Below are 15,915 nucleotides of genomic sequence, written 5' to 3' on the forward strand. Positions count from 1 at the left end.
AACAACATGCTAAAACACCTGAGAGAAACAAATTGCCAAGCTCTTACTACTAGAGTGTTCCCAAAGCACTAGAATAAGGCAGTCTCAAAATCTCAAATTTCTCAGAGATCAACTCTGCGATCTGAGCCCATATCGGCAAGTTCTGCTTGTAAGCATTCAGCAAAATAAGACCCTATTTTTTTTCGAAGGGTGAACTACCCATAACCACGGAAGTTCTAAGCGTGCAACATGTCTGCAGGACTGCCCATGTGTTTGGCCAGTTGCTTCACCGGCTACTCCCATGGGGTAGGCACTTCTGCTCCAGAGTGGAAAGGCTGGAGAGGGTGGGAGCCTGGGGGGCCACGTGCATCCCCAACCACACCATCACCTGTGGCACGCAGAGCGGGGCGGGAAGAAGAGGCAGGCCTGCTGCCAGGCCTAAGAGGCTGGAAGGCAATTTACACATAGACAGATTTCCTATTTGGGTGCCTGGTTCCTGGGTGAAAAAAAATTGAAATTGCAATGGAAGCTCATACTTCTCACAATTTTGTTTGATCAAAATCCATTTCTTTTCCATTGGCGAGAGATAAAACCAACAGAAACCAAACAGGAAACCAGGGAGTTTCAGCAAGATTTGGGAAATTGCCCATCCACCGTCAGAAGCCACAGCCTGTTCTGCTTCCACCCTTACCTTAGCAGCCTCTAGGAAAACCTTATCACTAATATGTCGAACACTGCTGAGGATCACGGCGAGAGCCACACCTACAATAAAATTATTGCCCATTAGAGTCACATCATTTTAAAATATGCAGCCTGCTGCCAAGAAGCTGCGAGTCATCTAGAATGTTATTTTAAAAAATATTCCCATTGCTTTCCACACACATTTGTGAAACTATTACCATACGTGCTAGTCATTTACCATAATGTGTGGCTTTTGACAAGGAGTTGGAGCTTAGCAGCTCAGGGAGGAAAGAGAGAAAAGGGGAAGGCAGGGAAATATTCCTAGTGCTTCTTTTGTACCCTCACTTGCGCAGACCTAACTTCAAGAGGAGCATATTGACAATTATTTTCTCCTCCCCCCCCAAAACAAGCAGAAGAACCCATAATACAGCAGCTTTCAAAGCCTTTAATAACACCCGTGTGTTTTCTTAGAAATAACCAGTTGGGTGAGCTCACAGTGTGCATACCACACATGTAGCTGCACACGCCTAATATCCATCCTTAACTGATTTTCTTTCATTCATTTTCTGATGGAGTTCTCAGCCTCAAATGCTGGTAACACCTCTTCCTGCTGCCTCACTAACTGTGCCTAATGTAGCAAGGGAACCCAAGGAGCGGTGTTAATAGCCTAGTCTTAAAGATTAAAAGAAGACGATTTTATTTATTACCTGGAAAAATGTAAGCATTGTTTCCTTGACCTGGTTTGAAAGTTCTTCCATCTTTCAGAGTCACCAGCTCGAAGGGACTGCCACTGGCAAATAAGCAACGGCCCTGTTAAACAGCGGAATAATCACAGTCAGGCAACTTCTAAAGAGCCGACACCATGGAGCAATGCAGTCGTCATGAAATACAGGGACACCAGAGTCGTACAGCTCCCAGTTGGATCTACGAACGAGGAAGGTACGGGAGCACACAGCCAAATGCAGAAGGCCTTACTGAGTGCAACTGGATACAAGCACATACTTAAATCCCTTGCTGACTCAATTCCTATAATCCCAGAAGGACGAGAACTAAACCCGCCCTTCCCAGCAGAACCTGGAAGGGAGACAAGAATCAGTAAGCATCTGCCTGTTTCTGCAGCTGCAGAACATGCAACGTTTTTACAGCAAACATCTGGAAAGCAAAAGAGGAAAGCACACACATTGAATTACGCAGCTTTCTAAGGAACGGAAGCAATCCATTTGTTTTATCATCCACTGTTCTTTAAGACAGCAAAGACTGAGAGGAACTACTCACACACAAAATAAAGCACTCGTGTGTTACCCATTATTAGAATCATAACCGTGTATCAGGAACCATGGCCCCCAGCCAGGACCCACCACCACAGGGACTGTACAAAGACAGCTGAACAGCGCTCACTTCCAAAAGGAGACTGGAGTAGAAGTACAGTAAGAAAGGGTCACTTGGTTACTGATGGCGAGGAGGGTGAATGGAGGGACTGCTGTACCACATTTCTATCGCCGAGTGCTCTGAGGAGTCAATAATGCAGTTTGCTTATCCTTTCTTTGAAAAGGATTTTAATCAGCAAAAAATATTAAAACAAATCCAGAGTTTGGAGTGTGAAATATACCCTCCAGATGAATGAGCCTTTCCTCAAGCAGTAAAACCCCTATAAGTGAAAAATCTTGACTTTCTTTTGAGTAACAGATTTAATAACATTACTTTGAAGTATTTAAAGCTCCCCAGGACCACGACATTTGAGAACAAATTACCAAAGAAGCTGAAGACTCAGGAACTGCGTTTGAATGCTAGGGCATACCCATGACAATAACCTTGTGTAGGGAACAAAACATACAGACACATTCAAGGACAGAACCAAAGGACAATGAAAATTAAAACACAAGAAAAGCCCACGCAGTAGGCAGTGGCAGAGGTACTAAAGCATCCTCAGGCTTTTACAGGTGCCACCTAGTGGGAAAAGAACAAGGAATAAAAGGTTAGTGATGATATCCTCATCCTAGTCTAGCCTCAGATTTCACACCAGCCAGGATCAGTCTGTTCCCGAGGCCAGGGGACGCATGGGGCTGACAGCTCTGTTCCTTTGATTGCACGACAAACTTTGTGAGTTAAGCGACAAAGTAACTAAAGTCAGAGAGGGTTTTCTAGGTAATTGCTGTATCTTGAAAGGAAAAAGTATTATACATTTTGAAGGGGAAACTATAGGTAAGCCAAGTACGTTTCAGAGAACTGAAGAGCGTTATGAAAACAAACATTAGATATGGAGAAAAGTCTAAAAAGTCAGATACTTTACTAAATTTATTAATGAGGACTGGAACAAAATTACACCTGTTCATTTACTGACCAGTAATATTTAAATGTCCAAATAACCCATGTCTATAAATTGTAACTTACGGAAAATAATGACTAAAAGGACATATGGATCCAATACAGGAGAAAATGAAAGATGCTCTCTCCATTTAGCACAAACCTTTAAAATAGCACTACGCTCACACAGCTCCTTCACTGGAGACATGTTACGACACCTGAATCTAACCAGCACTGTCTTGCTTCTGCGTCTGATAGCAACAGCTACCCTGAGGTCCAGCTCCTTGGGACTCAACACACAGCCGTGGGGAACAAGTGAGCCTCCTCCCTTAAAACATCTGTTGCTCTGCTGACACTCTATAAGAAGTGCAAGCAAAAGTTAGGCTGGGTCTCCCTCTGACAGTGTTGCTGGCCTCCTGCAGCCATCAGAGATGCCTGTAGTTGTTACATTTATTTATGCCAGCTAAAGCCTGGCTGTATAACTAGCTCTTGTTTACTTTCTATCCAAGATATTGGAATTTAATTTTATATACTGGAACACTGTCCAACTCACTATCCTGGCTAATGCAAGCTACCTGAAAGATATTAAATTATCTTAATTTAAAAGTGTTCTCATTTACTATTAAAAGCTAAGCTCTAGATTTTGTCCAGAGGATATTATTCCTGCCTAAGACTCACTCAGGACCTGCAAAACTCTGTAGCAAGAGTCATAGGATCACAGAATCCCAGGGTGGTTTGGGTGGGAAGGGACCTTCAAAGCCTATCCAGTCCAACCCCCTGCCAGGAGCAGGGACATCTCCAACCAGATCAGGTTGCTCACAGCCCCGGCCAACCTGGCCTTGAACGTCTCCAGGGATGGGGCATCCACCGCCTCTCTGGGCAACCTGGGACAGTGTGACACCACCCTCAGTGTAAAAAATTTTTTCCCAATATCTGATCTGAATCTACCTCCCTCTATTTTGAAGCCATCACCCCTTGTCCTGTCACAACAGGCCCTGCTGAGGAGCCTCTCCCCATCCTTCCTGTCCCCTCTGAGCTGACAGGCCCAGTAACACGGAAGAGAATCTGGATGCCAACTGGAGACGATGGAGTTCTACCCCGTGAAGCGAACACTGCTGAGGTTGTAATGCTGGAAACCAAGCCACACTAACAGTGGAAGGAAGGCGTTCATTGTTCTGCATCCAGAAACAAGGAAAGAGCTCCACCTCCTCATTGCCATATATGAGTCACTTCACTTAGAACAGATATTTTTTTTAAAAAAAGTAAGAAAATAAAAGACATCTTTGCACAAGCTCCTCCCCTGAAGTCCACAGGCAGGCCCTGTGGACAGGGGAGAGGTGGCAGCGAGCTGAGTCCACAACATAAAGGCAAGGCATTACCAGCCAGCTCAAAGTGTTAAAGCTCACGCTCTGCCTGATGCTCCCTTGCCCCACCACCTTCCCCTCAGGCTCTCTTCAAAGATGATTAGTTTTATACAAAAAGTTGTGCAGAAGGATAAAAGACTTGCTTCATTAAAGGCAAAATCAAGGTCTGGATGTGCTGGCGACAGTGTTATTAAAAAAACCTCACTCCAAAACCCCCACCTCAACCCCTCCCCAAGCACCCCACAGCGTCATGGCTTTGAGGTAACGGTGCAGGACGAGGTGTGTTTATTCTTGGTTCACTCATTTCAACCTTTGGTGGTGCCAGTGTACGAGAGACAGGCGTTGTGAGAGGGGAACGGGAGGACAGAGGGCCACCACCGTGGCCGTCAATGATACGCGTTCTGACCTGCAGACACGAGGACATGGCTGAAAGCAAAGCAGAATTCCCAGATTGATGCAAGGACATTACTTGCTTTAAGGATTTTACTCAACTATCACATTTTAAAGGCTGCACCTAGTCTCTATCATGATGTTACCACAAGATGTTGCTTTAAAAAACAAAATAATTTAAAAGCATGGTGGGAAACAGTTAATTGATCACAGCTATGAAACAGTACCTAGTGCTCCTTCTTTTAAAAAGCAGTAACAAGATTTAGGCTACTTTAAGCTTTGCAAAACGTCATTATTTTAAAAAATCAAGACTTCTTTTCAAATCATCTCCATTTAGTTTTGCCAGAAAACAAGAAAGATCTGTACTATTAGAGCAATAAATCCAAAGAACAATACAATAATCTGAGTTCTTGCATTCTCACAGTCAGTGAAGAGTTCTATCACTAAGTTTCAAACATTACATACCTCTGTTAGCGTATATGCTTCCTCTGCTGTGCATTCAGCTTTCACTGTAGGGTTACTCAGTGCAAATATTACGGGTCGCTCATTGATAGAGGCCATTGCTTTGATCACATCCTGAGAGAAGAGCCGCCCAGCTCCTGCAACTCCTGGAGATACATAAAAATAGAATCAATACTTGGCTGCCTCAGGGCAGATGACAGGGACTGTGGATTAAGTTCATGTCACCCCTGAAGCCTCCTACACAGAGCAAAGCGTCGCAGGCTTTTCTAACAGCAGGAGATGGAAACCAGGCACTGCTCTGTTAGCAGCTGCTTAAAATTCTTGTTTTCACAGGAACATCTAATTGATGTGCTCCAAAAGCCTATTTTACATGATTTTTTTTTTTGTATTGATCTATGTAAAGAACACTTATCACCGCCCTGGATAAGCAAGCAGGAACTCCAGGCTCTCCACAGATGATTCATCCTAGCTGGGTGTCAACTGTGCAATGCACGTTTCCTTGATACTGCTATTTCTGACCACACCCAGACACACGGGTACAAATACATTAAAAAGGTGTACATTTGTACCCCAGCTACAAACTTCAGGATAGCTACCCAGCCAAAAAACTTCTATTTTCCAAATAAATCATATGGAAAGGAAATTGCAGCATTGTACCAGGAAATACCTGTAATCCCATTTGACCTCTGCTCTCTCACTGGCTGCTCCTGCTGCAAATGTGTCTGGGAAAAAGACACACATATTTTTGTCTTCCTGACTCTTAGTGCCCTTCATTACAGTTTCAGTTCACTGTGGCCATGCAGTGCCTGAGAACATGCTCCGAGTTTTCTAAGAAAGGTCCAGCACCAGCTGGACAAGGACTAGAGGAAGCACCTAACAGAGACACAAGATGCAGAAGGAGCACCAGAGCTGCAATGGAGGATGTACTGAGAGACAATCTGCAGCTCAGTACATTTTCAAGCAGAAAACTGATCTCATATTTTCATCTTATTTACACCAGCAGAAATACAGATCACTGTCACCAACTTCCTTGGAGCCATGTTAGCAAATTAAATGCAGCAAATAACCAAATTATGGGAACACAGAAACAAAAATAACCTTACTTACCAATGATAGCTGAAGGCCGAAGCACGTTCACTGCCTCTACAAATGTCGTTGGTATCTGCTCTGGAGCCTGATGCGTAAACGGTTCTTGATTGGAATCGACCTTTTGTTCTCGGCCCTATAGAGAAAAAGTTGATTTTTTTTTTTTTGTGAGGAGAACATGGAAAGCACTGGCCATCTGTATTGTCATATTTCAAGGCATGATGCACCCCTACCTGAACCAGTAAACCATATTTGTCAAACATCCATATTCTCTTGTAGGCTTCCTCAGCAGAAACACCGCTTTCCATCATCGCCATCACAATGAGGTTTGCAATGCCCAGGGCAGCCTTGTGGATAAAAGTACTTCAGTTTTTAACAAGTCACAAAAGAGGTCTGTCATCACAAAAACCACCCCGTTCAAGATCCCCACAAAAATAATTTTTAAGTCAGCTTCGAAACGCAAGCAATGTTTGCCTAGACAGACAGATGTCTGCCTGCATCAACAGTGCAGACAGACAGAGGGCAGAAAGCGGATGCTGGCAGTGCTGCCCACCACATCCCTTCTCTTGGCTCACTGCACATGCTGCTAAGCCTGGCAGGAGAAATAAGGTAGGGGGTAAGCCTGGCAGGAGAAATAAGGTAGGGAGAAGTACAGAGCAGGGCTCAGTGCTCAGGCAACAACACAACATCAACCAATTACTGCAATTAGGACCTTCCCCAGCTGGAGAAATTTTCAGCTAATTAAGTTATTTTGTCAGCACCATGGAAGCAATTTTGTTGATATACCAAGCAGCATGGTGCTGGTCCTGACACTGCTGCCCCAGTAAATAACTAGAGTCTGCTGCAAACAGACACTGATTTGACTTGCTAAGAAAACCACTGTGCACTTCTCTCCAACGCTATAAAAATGAACAAGATGTTCTTTCTCCCCTCCTTACTAAATCATAATTTTATGGTAAATTCCCCTTCAACTACAAACAAGTCTCTGATGCTTTTTTCAAGTCTGTGTAAGAAAGTGAAAAATTTAAGTCCTTGCAAATGTTAAACACCTTTCAGATAGTCATCTTTACGCAAGCAGTCCCTTCTGCTAATGTATTTCAACTGGTCTTATCTAAAATGTTCTGCGACGGAACTCAGAGAACTCAGTGAATCTCCACAAGTCCTACAGAACCAGAAAATACACAGTTAAATCTCTCATTGCTCTAGGGCCCTTAAGAGAACTCACCTCTCCTGCTCCAAGGAACAGCACTTTCTGCTCTGCAAGTGGCTTACCAGTGGCCTTCTGTGCTGCCAGCAGTCCTGCCAAGGCCACTGAAGCTGTCCCTGTAAAAGCAGTACAAATAGAAGGTGAGCTGAACAGATCGACATGGCAGATTATGGGTTTAGGCAAGGTTTTTTTGCATATATATTAAGGAATATAAACAAAGGCTATACCTTGAATATCGTCATTGAAGGTGCAATATTTCTCTCTGTATTTTCTTAAAAAGCGAAAAGCATTGTGGTTTCCAAAGTCTTCAAACTGGATAAGGGTGTTCTGGCCATACCTACAGAACATGGCAAATATTCCTATCACAGGGCACATAACGAAATACAATCCTTCTAAAAGAAATCCTGCATGTAATCAATTATCTTTGGAAACAAGATGTCCTCAGGCCTTTCACTGCTTAAAACAGTTCCATCTCCGTTCTGTGCGTATTTAACAGACAACTACAAGCAGCATGTTCCAGGTCACAGAGAAAAATCATTACGGAATCAGAAATACAGCCATGTCTCTTGACTTCTAGTCTTATTCTTATTCCTTAAATGACTGTTTCAAGGACAGCGTGTTATGGAGTTTTTTTTTGCCATCAGTTTTGGCCATATTTCCGTGCAGAATATTCAGTCTCATACCTGTCTGTAATGGCTTCCATAAATTCATCAATTAGGTCATCGTAGACCTGTGAGCGATCCCTTTTTTGGTACAGGCCCATATAAAATGGATCTTTCAGGAGTGTCTGAAAAAGAATAAATCAGAGATAGCAGCTGGATGAATCACTTCCTTAATATACACTTCCCAGAGTTCACAGTAACACATTTCACACTAAAGATACTGCATTAATATAGCCACTGTAACTGCCTCCAGTCTATATCAATGTTCCGTAATTTCAGCTGGCACTTGAGGTTGGTGCTGTCTGCTTTTAAAATGCAACAAATCAATACCACGAACAATAAACTGCTTTAATAAATCTGATTCACATTTTCAGCTTCTTACGGTCAGGTCAACCTGACTGTCTGTTTTACAGTGTTCCAGCATTCAAATTACTTCCAAACACACCATTTCACTGAGAAATTAACTGGCATTTTTCAATCACTGATACGTAACTGTATAGTGAATTCCAAATAATTTACCCTTACATAAAACGTTTAGGTTTATCCTCAATAAAGGTGCTCAAATAAAAATCTTAGCTTATAGTACCAAATACTCCTAAATAAATACTTTTCACAGGGATAGCTTATGGCAGGCAAAGTTCTGTCATACTCACTGTATTATCAGTTCCAACGTCAATGCACACAGGCAAGCACTTATCTGGATGTATTCCTGCACAGGCTGTATACAAACACAGTTTTCCTACCGGAATTCCCATGCCATACACACCGAGGTCTCCAAGACCCAATATTCTTTCGCCATCAGTGACGACAACAGCCTGAAAACAAAAGCAGGTGCAGTTATATATGATTATTGAAATTTATAAACTTCAGAGCGATACCTATTGTGGCTTTTTTTCCAAGCAAAAATTCAGGTATGTTTGTACAGTCAAAGAATAGATTACAAGGAATATTTTGCTTGAAGCAATAATGCTTAATGTTAGAATCTGCTATGCTCCTTTTTCTTTGCTGAAATCCACTGCCCAAATCCCTGAAAGCTAAGTGGGAAGGATCCAACCCACTGTATGGAACTGCAGCTTCTAACTTGGGTTTATGATTTCCACTTGTAAATCCAGACACCAAAAAGTTAAGGTAAGTGTCACTCACCTTATCTCCCCTTCTGATTCATGACCCAACTGGGTCACACAGGTTTTAACGGCAAAATTTGGGCCTCCCAACTACTACTTCTGCACCCTAATCTGAGGCCAATATCACCTCTCCTACTGCTATGTAACACAGTAAGTTGACACACCCCAAAATATCTCCCCAAAAGGTGGAACAAGGAACTAAAAAAAAAAGTTTGGCAAGTCTAGTTCCCATCATCACTATTTATTCGAACTATAACCCTCATATTTAGGATAAAACAGTGCTCTTCAAGGTACATATTCTCTTCACTATCTGCATTTTGCCATCATTGTCGAACAGCCACGGATGCATTACTTAGCATTCCATCAAATACTTACAAATCTTAAGAAGATGAATTGAGATTAAATAACAACTAGGAAAAAAAATACACAGTGGTGCTACCTTAACATCATTCTCTGGCCAGTTGTTCACAATTGACCTTATATGGCCTCTGTCCGAGATAGAAATAAATAATCCTCTGGAAGAAAAAAACACAGCAGAAATATTTTAGAAGTAGCAATTACAAATTTCACCTTGCTTTGTAAAACTCAAGTCAAACAGTACAATTTTCTTAAAACTGAAAGAGTTGCAATCACTGACATAAACCACTCAAAGGACAATTTCTAATACACAAGTCTATTGCTACTTTGACACTCTAAGATAAGAACACAGAAAATACTTTTCATGATATCACCTGGATTTTATACAACTACAAATATTCACCTTTAATACTCCTCTAGGGTAAAACACCTCTGGTGTTAGCATCAGACATGACACAACCTACGCTCCTCCGTAAGGACATGAGAAGGGAAGATGATCCTAAGCCTAGCTCTACCTTAGTGAATGTCAGTTCACAAGGAGAGGGGAGGAAAAAAAAAAGGAAAGAGAAAGACAGGGACTGAGCATACTGTCTTCTCCAAGAGCAGGAGGAGAACAGTGCTTCCCATTGCTGAGTGCGACTCTGCAGGAAGGTGGGATGGGAAGCAAAGGAGCAGAAAGGAGCAGAGGTGAAGAGAAGTGTCTGTATTTCTTCTGCCTGAGCAAGCCCTCTGTTGTTAGGAGGAAAGGGGGCACTAAAGGCTTAGCAGAGGTGGTAACAGATAAAGTACCAACACTTGGAAAGTGCTGGTTCTGGGAAAGAACGGGGCACTCCTCAGCTCCTGTCCATGCTGCTGTTTCTTGCACAACTTCTAAAGGAGGACAGTCTTTAGACTGGTCTCTAATACACAGAGAGATGTGGAAGAGGAAAGGAAGTTTGTGAGAAAGAAGAGTACATCCTTCATATCCCCCACCGCAGATCAGGAGCAAAACCATGAGTTTCTTACTGTCTTTATCACAGCAGCTGCACTACAGAGCTGAGCGCTCATGGCAGTGAAGGATGAGCCCTTCCTCCACACAGCGCTAAAGCCCTCAAGCGAGAGGGCTCCAGAAATACACTTTGAATTGCAGTGAGGCTATCATGGAAATTAGCTGAAATGGCTGCCAGTCTGAACTGGTTTCTTCAACACAGAGCTAAGAACCTGAACAGTTGTTCTGGAGTCACTGCTGAACCCAAACCAGACCCCAGCCAAGCCTGTTTACTGTGTCAGAATAACTGAAGGCGGACTCCCAGTAGCACAGCTCTAATACGGGGACTATCTGCACCCAACGGGGTCTGCTGAGCTCCTGTAAGTCAAGCCTCTCTCTTCCTGCTTTGCCAACATCTCTTCTCACACACAGCTCGCTGGCCTCCGCTCCTGTGCCCAAGGCATCATGCTGTGCTGCTCCGCAAAGCATCCTGAGAATCTCTCCAGCACTGGGACCCTTCACCGCCAGCAGGAACATGTTGGCCACAGCTTCGATTCTGCCAGAGCCACAGTTAGCCTGAGCTTCCTCCAGCAAACCTGCTGCACGGGTGTGCGTGTGCTCGTGTTTCTGTCTCTGTGCAGGGGAATCTATCAAATGAATCTACCTGAAGTTACCCCTCCTGAACAGAGGGTGAGACCAGATGACCTCCAGAAATCCCTTTCAATCTACACTTTCCTCCCGTCTAGGAGGATTATACAGCTCTGTCCTGATACAGATCCCCAGACTCACAGATGTCATTTTGAGAGCTGGAGAAAGCCACAGCACTCTCCTCAGAATTAAAGAGCTGTATGGCATCTAGGAAGAGCTGGAAATGGGGCTGAAGCCCTGCACTTGTGGTATTGACATGACACGTTACCACTTCTGTTTTCAAATGTTCTGTTTTCCAGTATAAACTGGGTCTTTAGATATTATTTAATGAACTTTTACTGCCCTGAATTGGTGCAATTCTTGTGTAGCTGAATCCAAACAAAAATGAAGTAAAACATTTCCAAATTTCAGACAAGTATACAGTGAAAATTATAATAAAAGCAGCAGCAATATATGTATCTATTGTTCTTACTTTGGTCTCCTGAAGATGTGTCCATACTGGGAGCAGGCAAGGCCTACTGTTGGTGTGTACACAATTGGCATTAACCGCTCAATATCATCTTGTAATACCCTGTAGAATAATTTTTCATTTCTCTCTTGGATTCCCATTATGTAGATGTACCTGAAATGAAGAAAAAGAAAAAAAAAAACACTCTTATTGTTTCACATTTATGCTTACTTAAAACAGTGTGAAAAATGTAAAAGCAAAACACAAACTTGCTTCATATTTCTTCATGAAATTCCTGCTTCCACTCAAGCTGGGCTTTGAGCACTAAACAAAGTTGGAAAAGAGAGAGCAGCAGTACTAAAAAGCTGAAGTAAAAATACTGGATATGACATACCATGCATGCTAACAAGTTAATAGACTTAATGTATTGTGATAAAAGATAACCCACAGATTTATTACAGGATGCAGCTGGAAGTCTCATTGCTATTAAACAAAAAAAATTATCAGTGAAAGCATTTTTCATCCAAAAAAAGTAAGGTCTCGTTAATCCTAACATTAACACAGTCATAAAACAAATTAACTTCTAACCAAAAGTTCATTGTGAAGGACTTACCTAGGTGTGTAAACGAAACCTGCATTTTCGCAAATTTACCTACCAACCCACCCCGTATCAATTCATACTCACTCTTGCTGACCCAACAAAATTAATTAGCGATTTCTCTTAGGCTAGAGCAGCTGGGCACTTGGCCAGTACAGATGACATGAGTGTTTCAGATCAGCAAGTGACATGATGTGGATTTAGAAGTCATATTTTGGTTTTCATGAGGACAAAAGAGTTTTGATGTGGTCCAGTAAGCCTCAAACCCCTCCAGCACTCCTCTTGCCTTTAGGAGACTGCATATTTTCACATTCAGATATACATAGGCTTATATGAAAACAGCACTAGGATGCTAAAAACACACCATTCTAAAGAAGCCAAATCAAAATCCTTCACACTTTTTTTTTTCACCAAACCAGTGGGTTAAACAAAAAAAAAGACTAATATTAAAAAATTACACATTATAAGAGTCAAAATTCTAACCCTGTAATTCCTTTCTAGCAGTAATTACTGTCTATGAATATCATATCTAATTAGCAAACCCTCAATTTACCTTCATTCTCTCATACTTTTCTAGCATGCGCTAGCTGCACCCTCCTCCCCTCTACGAGTTCTGTGCTCTAACAACCTGCCAACCAAATCTTACATATTACATAAATACATATTACAGCAAGGTTTGCAGCTTTGTTACTGGGTAACTTGTGCACGTTCTTTTTTGTTACCTTGTGATATATAAGAAAAAAGCTCCCCAACCTCATTTAGTCATGTGGTGAATGCATAATTGGTGAAAGCAGATTTCTGTGCAAAAGTGAAAATAACCCAGTGGAGGCACAGAAACGTCGTTTGGTTATCCCCATGCAGTACTTTACAGCAACTTCCATTTACTTGCATGACAAAACAAGGCCAGCAGAGTCCTTACTTTTCCAAGGGGTCAGTCATTTTTGCCAAATTCTTATGGAAGCGTAAAGCTTGAATGTCTTGTGTCTCTATTTTAGGAGGCAGAAGTCCTTGCAACCCCAGCATTTGTCGTTCAAGTAATGTAAAGGCCATACCCTGAAAACAAGAGAGGTGAGAAATAATTAGCAGCATTTCATGTATAATATATTTCTCTTTACCATTTCTGACTATCTACTGCATCCTTTTCTCATGGCAGGTGCCACAGCAGGCAGGGTTTGGATGTATTTGCCTCTGCTGGGGTTCTCCTCATCCTTTGCGGGTATTCCTTTTGACCACAGCTTTTCCACATCTCTGAGATATTTGAGATTTCATTTCCCTCTGTGAAACTGGAGAATAACTAAGATATCCCACTGTAGACAGGCTAAGGTTTAAAAGTAAAAGAACAGCTGCTTCTTGAATTATTTCATAGGAACACAAGATTGACCAGGAACATGTGGGTCACCCAATCTGGTCCCAACAATCACAGACAGTAACATTTAGTCCACAGAAGTTTACCCGAATTGCTCCATTTGCTGCTTTTTTTCTACACACTTTCAGTAACCCAGCCAGACTCCAAAGGGAGTGAATTGCCCTAACGCTTCTATTGAGATCAGAATTCAACCCAAGTCCTTCATTTTTACTTACGGCTAGAACTTATCTCTTGTTTTCAACTCTAGTGGTGCACCACCAAAAGGCCTAATTTGTAACAAATTAAGTTTCAGAAGAGTCAAACCACAAAAAAATGCCGTGACTTCCATTCTTTCCTGTTCCAAAGTGGATTAAGAGTTTCATTTATTGTTATTTAAACACCAACTTGAATTATTGAAGAATCACATTCAGTAAGAGACGTAACAGCCAGCTGTGAGCTCCCTGCTAGTGCAGACAGACAGACAGGAAGCTTCCCAGGGCAGTTAACTCCTCCGCGTAACTTCGCGAAACACCAGACCATCTGAGTCCAGGTTCCCAGCCAACCTGGCTCAAAGTGCTGATCCCACTTCCGACAACAACTGACCCCACTGTAAGTCTGCCCCTTCCAAGAGAGCAACGATAAATTTTCCTTATTTGAATTTATCCAACTGGGTCAGTTCAGTGAATGATTAAATCAATATTTGCGGACGCAGGAGCTGAAAACCCAGGAAAGCCTTTGCTGTGCCAAGGCTGTGCATCAACGTGAGCAAAAGCCGAACTGGAAAGGGAAAGGTCTGCTAGTAGCAACGTTTTGAAAGAGAGGGAAACAAGAAACATCAGTTCTGCTCACAAACAACACTTCCTTTGTTTACTAAAGCAGCCAGATTAAAAAACAAGAGCACATTCTCTCAAATTTCCCCAGGCTGGAAGCAGCTTCTTACTCCCAAGTTAAAAAAAAAAAAGTTTAAAAAAGCTTTCTAAAGTTTCTTTTATGCCTTGTAATCACACTCCAAATTCCTCCTACAATCAGAAAAATCACAAGAGAAAAAAATAATATTTTCCCACTTCAGAATAAAAGATGCAAATTGAGATTAGAATACATATTTTTTCACCTCTGCTTATGTCTGAATAGACTTTCACAGCTATACGTAGAAAGTTTGTCCATTAACAAAAAAAAATCTCTAGAGTCTATACTCAGTGTAATGTAGCACACGAAGAGTTTAGAACCAACATAACAACTCCTTAGGAAAAAAAAACATAATTAAAATAATTAATACCTTAACATTTTTTTTCTCTTTGCTCATTTAAATCACATTTAGTATCAGCTGTTTGGACTACACTGATTTAAGCAGGCCACCTGCTTTTCTGTAGCAAATCCACACTATGTTCTAAAGTCATAAAATAACTGAAGAGTTAAAAAGCAAACTACAGTACTTACAGAAAAAAAAAAAAGAAAGAAAAGAAAAAAAAAAGCTTCAGTATTTTGCAAAAAAAAATACTTCAAAATGCTTTATTGCAGAAAAGTGTAAGTATTTAACCCTAAAACAGATCAAAGCCTCAAATTTCTGACAATCCTCCATGTAGATTTGACATCAAATACCAGACTCAATTTAGTTTTTCTGCTATACCTTTTTCTACTATTTGTGAGTACTCGCAAACCATTTTTTTCTTTCCTAATGTACTTGCTGTTCTCAAGTATTCTTCCAATACCGTCTGTAAATGAATTTCAGCTGACAGCTTATTCCTGAACTTTTTACCCTTGCTGCTGGTCTTTTGCCGAGTGTAACAGTCACTTTACCCACATGACTATTTTTTTCTGAAAACCAGTTTGTATAATCCAAAATTTCCGCTGAGAACATAACCTATAAGCACCACCATCACAAGAAAAAAAAAAACCAACACGAGGAATACACACTGCATGCCATACTTTTTTTCCTACAGTGCAAAGAATCTGCTTCAGTTTCACTTCTACATACTTCACAACAAATACTGAAAGATGCTCTGGGAACGTAAATGCATCTTCCAAAGCTGCATGGAAGCAAACCACGCAAACTCATATCACTTACCTTCTCCTTTTCCCTACCTAGCCCCTAAATCTGTTACCATCAGCTGTTTCTGCTGTTCTAAAACAACCATTTCTCAGCACACACACTGTACTTGCAGAGCAACCGATATAAGATAGGAAGCTGAGTACAGCTGGGAAACTTCTGTAATATTTTGACTGTTGCTTTAGGCACTACAAAAACAAAAATGATGCCAAAAGATTCCAGATACGAAGAAGAAAAAAAAAAAAC

The 15,915-nt window shown here is 41.6% G+C and overlaps 1 protein-coding gene across 4 annotated transcripts in view; it reads right to left on the reverse strand.

Moving 5' to 3' along the window:
• Positions 1-15,915, reverse strand: part of ME2 (malic enzyme 2) — a 35,497-nt gene that overhangs the window by 5,448 nt on the left and 14,134 nt on the right. For all 4 annotated transcript variants that reach the window (XM_086771521.1, XM_086771522.1, XM_086771520.1 and 1 more), the window contains 12 exons: positions 13,197-13,330; positions 11,704-11,853; positions 9,699-9,774; positions 8,789-8,950; positions 8,157-8,260; positions 7,701-7,810; positions 7,492-7,589; positions 6,500-6,613; positions 6,288-6,402; positions 5,184-5,326; positions 1,368-1,470; positions 671-741 (listed from right to left, as the gene is read on the reverse strand). In XM_086771521.1, coding sequence (XP_086627647.1) covers positions 671-741; positions 1,368-1,470; positions 5,184-5,326; positions 6,288-6,402; positions 6,500-6,613; positions 7,492-7,589; positions 7,701-7,810; positions 8,157-8,260; positions 8,789-8,950; positions 9,699-9,774; positions 11,704-11,853; positions 13,197-13,330 — 1,380 coding nt within the window. The remainder of the gene's footprint in view (positions 1-670; positions 742-1,367; positions 1,471-5,183; positions 5,327-6,287; positions 6,403-6,499; positions 6,614-7,491; positions 7,590-7,700; positions 7,811-8,156; positions 8,261-8,788; positions 8,951-9,698; positions 9,775-11,703; positions 11,854-13,196; positions 13,331-15,915) is intronic.

This window comes from Chlamydotis macqueenii, chromosome Z (genome assembly GCF_036417535.1).
Source record: "Chlamydotis macqueenii isolate bChlMac1 chromosome Z, bChlMac1.mat, whole genome shotgun sequence".
Classification (NCBI taxonomy): domain Eukaryota; kingdom Metazoa; phylum Chordata; class Aves; order Otidiformes; family Otididae; genus Chlamydotis; species Chlamydotis macqueenii.